This window comes from Hemitrygon akajei, unplaced genomic scaffold, assembly GCF_048418815.1.
Source record: "Hemitrygon akajei unplaced genomic scaffold, sHemAka1.3 Scf000126, whole genome shotgun sequence".
Lineage (NCBI taxonomy): Eukaryota > Metazoa > Chordata > Chondrichthyes > Myliobatiformes > Dasyatidae > Hemitrygon > Hemitrygon akajei.
In genome coordinates this window covers 1,673,342-1,681,930 of record NW_027332012.1, presented here as the reverse complement: position 1 = coordinate 1,681,930, position 8,589 = coordinate 1,673,342, and the positions used below count along the sequence as shown (strand labels likewise).

The 8,589-nt window shown below is 49.7% G+C and overlaps 1 protein-coding gene across 1 annotated transcript; it reads left to right on the top strand.

Moving 5' to 3' along the window:
- Positions 1-1,722: 1,722 nt before the first annotated feature.
- Positions 1,723-6,975, top strand: LOC140723695 (uncharacterized). The gene has a single exon (XM_073038253.1). It carries the CDS (start codon positions 2,243-2,245, stop codon positions 3,710-3,712), a length of 1,470 nt encoding a protein of 489 aa, XP_072894354.1. The 5' UTR covers positions 1,723-2,242; the 3' UTR covers positions 3,713-6,975.
- Positions 6,976-8,589: the final 1,614 nt, after the last annotated feature.

Sequence of the window (8,589 nt, the reverse complement as noted above, 5' to 3'; positions counted from 1 at the left end):
CAACTCCCAATGGCAGCCACCTTTTATACAAGTTTCAGAGATTGTCCAATTTGCCAATCTGCAGCTGAATTTCAAGATCGTCCATTTTAATCCTTATGCTCTGTACATTCAGATAACACTCTCAGCCCGGGATTTGTTGCTTTCTGTTTTAACTGCCCCACATCTCTATTGCCCTGTTCCTCATGCCACTGGCTTTGATTGCCTCATCTCCTGACCATTCTTTCTACAATCTCTGTTGTACGCGATCTTCGATTTATTTCTGTTTCCCTTTTCCTCAGCCCCATCACTCCGATTCCCATCCCCACGCCAAATCAGTTTAAACCCTCCCTAACAGCTGTATTAAATGTGCCGGCTAGGATACTGGACCCCTTAGGGTTCAGGTGTAACCCGTCCTCTTTGTACAGGTCGTACCTCCCCCAGAAGAGGCCCCAGTGATCCAGGAATCTGAAGCCCTGCCCCCTTACACCAGTCTCTCAGCCACACATTAATACCCCTGATCATGCTATTTTTGCTCTCACTAGCACGTGGCACAGGCAGCAATCCCGAGGTTACTACCCTAGAGGTCCTGCCTTTCAGCTTCCTACCGAACTCCCTGAATTCTCTCCTCACGCCCTCCTCCCTTTGTCTACCTGTGTCATTTATACCAACGTGTACCGAGACTTCTGGCTGGTCACCCTCTCCCTTCAGAATACTCTGCACCCGATCTGAGAGATCCCGTACCCTGGCACCTGGGTGGCAACACACCACGCGTGTATCTCTGTCAGGCTTGCAGAACCTCCTGTCCGTTCCCCTCACTATTGAATCCTGTGACTACTGCATTCCTCATCTTCCTCTTTCCCTTCTGCACCACGGAACCAGGCTCAGCGCCAGAGACCAGATCGTCATGGTCGTCCTCTGTCAGGTCATCCCCCCTCAACCGCATCCAAAGCGAGGTAACGATTACTGAGGGAGATGGCCACTGGGGCACTTTCCACTCACTGGTTTATAATTTCTAGGTTCCCTCTACTCCATTCCCTTAACAAGGGAACAATGCCTTCCAATCCTCTGGTACATCTCCCTTCCTGAGTGGTAATACAAAAGTCATTGCCAGAGGCTCAGCAATCTCCTACCTCGCTTCCCACAGTAGCCTGGGGTATATCTCAGGTTGAGTTGCTCCAGCTTGAATTGATCTGGGTAAAATTGTGATGCCAGAGCTCACATTGAGAGGAGATCTTACAGAAACATGTAAAATTATGAAAGGGGTAGATAAGCCAGAGGCAGGAAAGTTCCTTCCACTGGTAGGTGAGGCTAGTACGAGAGGACATTGCCTCAAGATTGGGGGATGTGGAATGGAGATGAGGAGGAACTGCTTCTCCCAGAGAGTGGTGAGTCTGTGGATTTCTCTGCCCAGTGAAACAGTGGAGGCTACCTCAGTAAATGTATTTGAAACAACGTTTTATAGATTTTTGCATCGTAGGGGAATTAAGGGTTATGGCGAAACGGCAGTTAGATGGAGATGAGTCCATGGCCAGATCTGCCATGATCTAATTAAATGTCGGAGCAGGCTGGACCGGCTGTGTTTTCACCACAAACTAAAATCCCACCTGAAATATTCTCCTTCACCCGTTGATGTATTTTGCATTGTTGTTGATCCTTGGAGATAAAGATGTACCTCATTCCAGTTGGAATTGTATCTGTGTCTGAAATGAAGTTTTCTATTGTAACTCAGTGTTATCCACAGGAACCGGGTGCTGAGAACACACCAGCATTTGTTCACTGGAGATCAGTTCTTCAACTGCATTGAGTGTACAAGGGATTCAAACGTCTGACTGTCTGAATTGCCAGATGATTGATCGCAGTGAGATATCATTCTCCTTCTCTCAGTGTGGGAGGGGATTCACTCACAGCCTACCCACAGACAGGCCAGTGAGTTCACTGTGGGGAGAGGCCATTCACCTGCTCTGTGTGAGGGAGGGGATCTACTCAGTCATCCAGTCTGAAGATACATCAGCAAGTTCACACCACAGTGAGATGCTCCGCCTGTTCTGACTGCGGGAAGCAATTCATTCTGTCATCGATGCTGAAGATATATCCAAAAATTCACCAGTGAGGAGACGTTTCTCAGAGTGTGGGAAGGCACTGACACAATCAACCACACTACAGCAAGTTCACACGGTGCCATGGCTGTTCCCCACCTCTGAATGGCGAACGGATTCATTTAGTCATCTCAACTGAACGAACGTCACCAGTTCACACTGAGAAGATGCCGTTCACCTGCTCAGACTGTGGGAAGGAGTTCACTTCGTCATCTCAACTGAAGGTACACGGGCGAGTTCACACTGGGGAGAGGCCGTTCACCTGCTCAGACTGTGGGAAGCGATTCACTCGGTCATCTCACCTACTGAGACACCAGCTGGTTCACACTGGGGAGAAACCGTTCATCTGCTCAGAATGTGGGAAGGCATTCACTCGTTCATCTCAACTACAGGAACATCAGCAAACTCACACTGGGAAGAAACCGTTCAGCTGCTCAGAATGTGGGAAGGGATTCACTCGGTCATCTGACCTGAAGGTACATCAGCAAGTTCATACTGGGGTGAGTCCGTTCACCTGCTCTGAATGTGGGAAAGGATTCACGCACTCATCCAAACTACAGAGACACTTGCTGGTTCACACTGGGGAGAGGCCATTCACCTGCTCTGAATGTGGGAAGGGATTCACTCAGTCATCCAAACTACAGACACACTGGCTGGTTCACACCGGGGAGAAACCGTTTGCCTGCTCCGTATGTGAGAAAGGATTCACACGGTCATCTCAACTGAAGGAACATCAGCGAATTCACACTGGGGAGAAACCGTTCACTTGCTCAGACTGTGGGAAGGAGTTCGCTCGTGCAGCTCAGCTGAGCGTACATCAACAATTTCACACTGGGGAGAAACCGTTCAGCTGCTCTGAATGTGGGAAGAGATTCACTCTGTCATCTGACATGAAAATACATCAGCGAGTTCACACTGGGGAGAGGCCGTTCACCTGCTCGGACTGTGGGAAACGATTCATTCGGTCATCTGAACTGAACACACATCAGTGCTTTCACACTGGGGAGAAACCATTCATTTGCTCAGACTGTGGGAAAAGATTCACTCTGTCATTTCGTCTACTGAGGCACCAGTTAGTTCACACTGGGGAGAAACCGTTCATCTGCTCAGACTGTGGAAAGGTGTTCGCTCGATCATCTGGCTTGAAAGTGCATCAGCGAGTTCACACTGGGGAGAGGCCGTTCACCTGCTCAGACTGTGGGAAGGAGTTTGCTGGGTTATCAGACTTGAAAATACATCTGCGAGTTCACATTGGGGAGAGGCCGTTCACCTGCTCTGTGTGTGGGAAGGGATTCACTCACTCATCCACCCTACAGAGACACCAGCTGGTTCACACTGGGGAGAGGCCGTTCACCTGCTCTGTGTGTGGGAAGGGATTCACGCAGTCATCCAACCTTTTGTCACACCAGCGAATCCACACTGGGGAGAGGCCGTTCACCTGCTCAGATTGTGGAAAGGCATTCGCTCACTCATCCACCCTTTTGTCACATCAGCGAATCCACACTGGGGAGAGGCCATTCACCTGCCCTGAATGTGGGAAGGGATTCACTCGGTCATCCAAGCTACAGAGACACCAGTTAGTTCATACTGGGGAGAAACCATTCACTTTCTCAGATTGTGGGAATGGATTCACTTAGTCATCTGACTTGAAGCTGCATCAGCGAGTTCACACAGGGGACAGACCATCAGACTATAAGAATGAGGCTGTTTACCCCATCGAGTCTGTTCTATCATTTTATCGTGGCTGATCCAAATTTCCCCTCTGCTCCAATCACCTGTCTTGTCCCCGTATCCCTTCATGCCCGGATCAATCAAGATTTTATCCACCTCTGCCCTAAACGTACATAAAGAATTGGCCTCCACAGCTGTCTGTGGCACGGAATTCCGCAGATTCACCACTCTCTGTCCGTTCTCTGTCATCTCCGTTCTGAAAGGACACCCCTCTATTTTGATGCTCTGTTCCCTGGTCGTAGACTCTTCCACCACAGGAAGCATCCTTTCCACACCCACTCTATCAAGCCCTTCCACAGTTTGATAAGTTTCAATGAGATCAGCCCTGATTCCTCTGCTGATACAGGCTCAGGCCCATTGAACACTCTTCATATGACAATCCATTCAATCCTGGAATCTGTTTTTGTGAACCTTCTCCAGCTTCAGCACATCCTTTCCAAGATAAGCGGCCCAAACCTGTACTCCAAGTGAGGCCTCACCAGTGATTACCGACTTCCCAAATTACATCCTTGCTTATATATTGTAGATCTCTGGAAATGAATGCTAACATTGCATTTGCCTTCCACACCACAGACTCAACCTGCAAAGTAGCTGTTAGGGAATCCTGAACATGGACTCCCCGTGTCCCTTTGCACCTCAGTTGTTTGGTATTTTCTGTCCATTTCGAAGAAGTTAACACTTTCATTTCTTCTACCAAAATGCATGAACATACACTTCCCAGCACTGTATACCATCTGCTGTTTTTTCCCCATTCTCTAAATCTATCTCAGTCCTTCTGTACCCTCTAAACCGAAAACTACCTGCCCCTCCTCATGTCTTCATATCGTCTGCAAACCTTGTAACAAAGCCAGCAATTCCGTCTTCCAAACTATTGGAATATAACACAAATCACCAGTCCGAACACAGAGCCCTGAGGAACACCACTAGTAACTGGCAGCCAACCAGAGATGGCTCCCTTTATTCCCAGTCTTTGCCTCCTAACATTCAGCTTGTCATGGTCCGGTCCATGACGTCTGCGTTCCGGTTCACGGTCCAGTCCGTGGACTCTGGACTCCAGGTCTTCTGGCTGTCCATTGTTTCAGTTGGGCTTAATCACAGGCACCTGATTCTCAAATTGGGGCTGGAATATAAGTCACCCTGGGTTCAAGTGTGGTTGCTGGTTCATCTTGTCAGTATCCTGTTCTCGCCTCTGTGGGGTTCGTCTTGACAGTATCCTCTCCTTGCCTCCGTTGGGTAAGATAGGCCTGAGGCTGGACTGTTCCCTTCCCTTCCCCTTCTTTCAGCAACCCACGCCTGAAGCCTTGCCTGCAACCTCACCTGCATCCTCCCCTGTTATCACTGTCAAGTTTAACCGCTGGAGTGAGACTGGAGCCTTGCCCCGCCAACAGAAGAAACTATCTATCTAGGAGCTTGGAACTGTCTTTGTGTCCCCGTGTTTAGTGTCCGTGTATGAGTCCCGGCCCTACGTCCTGTCCCCGAGGAGGGGTCCTGACTCTACGTAAAGCCCCGGCCCTACGTCCTGTCCCCATGGAGGGGTCCTGACTCTATGTAAAGCCCCGGCCCTATGTCCTGTCTCCAAAGAGGGGTCCTGACTCTGTGTAAAGCCCCGGCCCTATGTCCTGTCTCCAAGGAGGGGTCCTGACTCTATGTAAAGCCCCGGCCCTACGTCCTGTCCCCAAGGAGGGGTCCTGACTCTATGTAAAACCCCGGCCCTACGTCCTGTCTCCAAGGAGGGGTCCTGACTCTATGTAAAGCCCCGGCCCTATGTCCTGTCTCCAAGGAGGGGTCTTGGCTCTGTGTTCTGTGTTCCTGTGCTCGGGTCCAAGGCTCAGTAGGAAGACTGTTTGCCGCTACTCGAGTGGACTGTCGTTGTTTGTCGTTCCGTGTCCAAGTCCAGTCCAAGTCTCAGGCTCCGTGTCAAGTCCAGTCCGGGTCAAAGTCTCCGAGGAGGTTTCCAGACCGGGTCAGTCTCCGAGGAGGTTCCCAGTCCTGTTACCTTGCCACGTCCAGTCCTCGTCTGGATCCGGAGTCCGAGCCCGAGTCAAGACCCAGGTTCCGGGTCCCCGTCCAGTCTCTGGCTCGGAATCCTTGTCTAGGTTCCTAGTTCCCAGTTCTTAGTTTCTCGTCCAGGTCTCACCTTCCTACTCTAGTCCTAGCCCATGCCCTGTCACCTAGTCTTGTCCAGGGCCTGTGTCATGTCCAGTGTCGTTTCTTCCCCACTTCTTTCCTGTTACACCTAGTCCTCTCCCTAGTACTTCAGTGTCTGTGTCTTGCATTTGGGTCCGTTCCCAACGCCCACCTTATGGCACAGCCACTGTTTAATCCATGCTAGAGTCTCCACTGTAATACCGTGGGTTTATTCAGCAGCCTAGTGTGTTGCACCTTGTCAAAGGCCTTCTGAAAACCCAAGTATACAACATCTATTTCTTCATTCGGGTTGCTTTTCCAGCAGGAGTTTCACTTGAGGAAACTTTGTCGATCCTGCTTGTTGCTTCTTCCAAGAATGCCAACAGATTTGTCAGATTTGTCAGGTCTCTCTCTCTCACACAAACATATGCAGTGTGGGTATGGAGTGTAAGGAAGAGCGGGTTGAGTGGGAGAAGAGTGAGAAGGGGAATGAGGAGGATGAGGTTAGGGCTCCTTCTCAAAGACCCAGACTCACCCACCCCTCCCCCTCTGGAATTGGTTCCATTCCGTACCCCAGGCTGGGGGTGAGCATTGAATTGCCTTGCCAACCAGAAAATGAATGGTTCAACAACAGCTGGTTTACACACTTTGATAATAGATTTACGTTGAGCTTGATGATTGAAATGTACTGATGAGAAATGGTCTCAGTGAAGGTCCGAGAGTGGAAAACGAACCAGTGTTCCACCCCACTGCTCCGTGCCAGACAAGAACCCCTATCGGAGTCTGTCTCATCTGTCTGAGCTTGACACATCTCCCTCTAATGTTTCCTCTCTCTGTACCTGTCCCAGTGTCTTTCATTTCCCTTTTCAACCACTTTCTCCCGTCTTCTCCCCATAACCTTTGACATCCTTAATAATCATGCACTGATTAACTTATGTTTTAAATAAAACCTGTGACGAGCAAATCAAGATGAAATGGGGTCGAGAGTTGACCCCCCTGTGAACTATGCTGCTAATGAGAGAGAGAGAGAAGAGTGGGGGGGGGGGGGGGGTGGGAGGCACCCAGCGCCGATGAGAGACATGATTTAATATTATGGCTCCTTGGCTGATTGTTTACCTTTGCTCCAAGGACACTTTTGCCTGCTTGTAAGATTCTTGCAGAGACAGCAAGGCGGAGCCGGTTTGATGGACAGCCGGTGTCCAGCAAGTGATGATAAAAAGCAGCTCTGCTGAGACACAGGCAGACACACCACAAGACACTGAAACAGCGTTGTGCACCCATGTGAAGGTGGGGGTTTGGAGGATCGATCAGAGGCTCACAGTGCGTGAAAGGTGCGACCGGTGGGGGCTTGTTTGTGTGTCCACCCTTGCCTGGGTGACAGGTCCACCACTGAAGAACGGTCGTACATGGTCAGAGTCGAGGACCACAACAGGACAGGAAGCCAACGGACAGTTCGATGGTAACGTGTCTCTCTCTCTCTCCCTCCCTCCCTCTCTCCCTCCCTCCCTCTCTCTCTCCCTCCCTCTCTCTCTCCCTCCCTCTCTCTCTCTCTCCCTCTCTCTCTCTCTCCCTCCCCCTCTCTCTCCCCTCCCTCCCTCTCTCTCTCCTTCCCTCCCTCTCTCCCTCCACCTAAACTGAACTGAACTCTTCACCATCGTAAGACTATCCATTTACCCCGAGACTTTGAAAGAGCTTGGTTTTAATTCCTATTTCCACACTTCTGTACATATCATTGCTAACCTGTTTCACATATTTTCATTTTTATAAGACTGTATTGCTTAGTTTACTAATAAACACTATTAGCTGCAGTAATACCAGACTCCAAAGTGTGTTCCATTTCTGCCGGTTCGGTAACCCGGTCACGGGGTACGTGACAAACCGATGACTTGGCCTCCGAGCCGGCCATGACAATGAATTTCACAGGATCACTACCTGCAAATCATTGTGGGCAGGTGTTTTCAGGGAAATGCACGGCAGAAATGTCGCAAATGTTCAGGGAACACTGGCATGGCGTTCTGCACAGGTATGTTCCATTGAGGCAGGGAGCACACGGTGGGGTAGAAGAACCATAGTGTACAAAGGATGTAGAAAATCTAGTTAAGGAGAACAGAAAAGCTTATGAAAGCTCCAATAAACTGAGTACAGATGGATTTCTAGAGAATTACGAGGTTACTTGGAAGGAGTGTAAGTGTGAATTAGGAGAGCCAGAAGGGGCCATGAGAAGCCCTTGGTGAGCAGGATTGAGGAAAACACCAAGGCATTCTCCAAGTATGTGAAGAGCAAGAGGATGAGCAATGTGATCGTAGGACCAATAGAGTGCAATACCTGAGTTAGATCAGGTAGCAGAGGTACTTAATGAATAGTTTGCTTCAGTATTCACCAGGGAAGGGGACCTTCACAATTGTGGGGATGACTTACAGCGGATTGAAATGCTTGAGCATATAGACATTGAGAAGGAGGACGTGCTGGAGCACTGGAAAGATATTAAGTTAGACAAGTCGCTGGGGCCAGGTGAGATCTACCCCAGGCTACTGTGGGAAGAGAGGGAAAAAACTGCAGAGCCTCTGCCGATGATCTTTGCATTATCAACCAGGATGGGAGAAGTACCAGAGGACTGCAAGTTAGCAAATTCTGTCTTCAAATTTGACCAACCAAA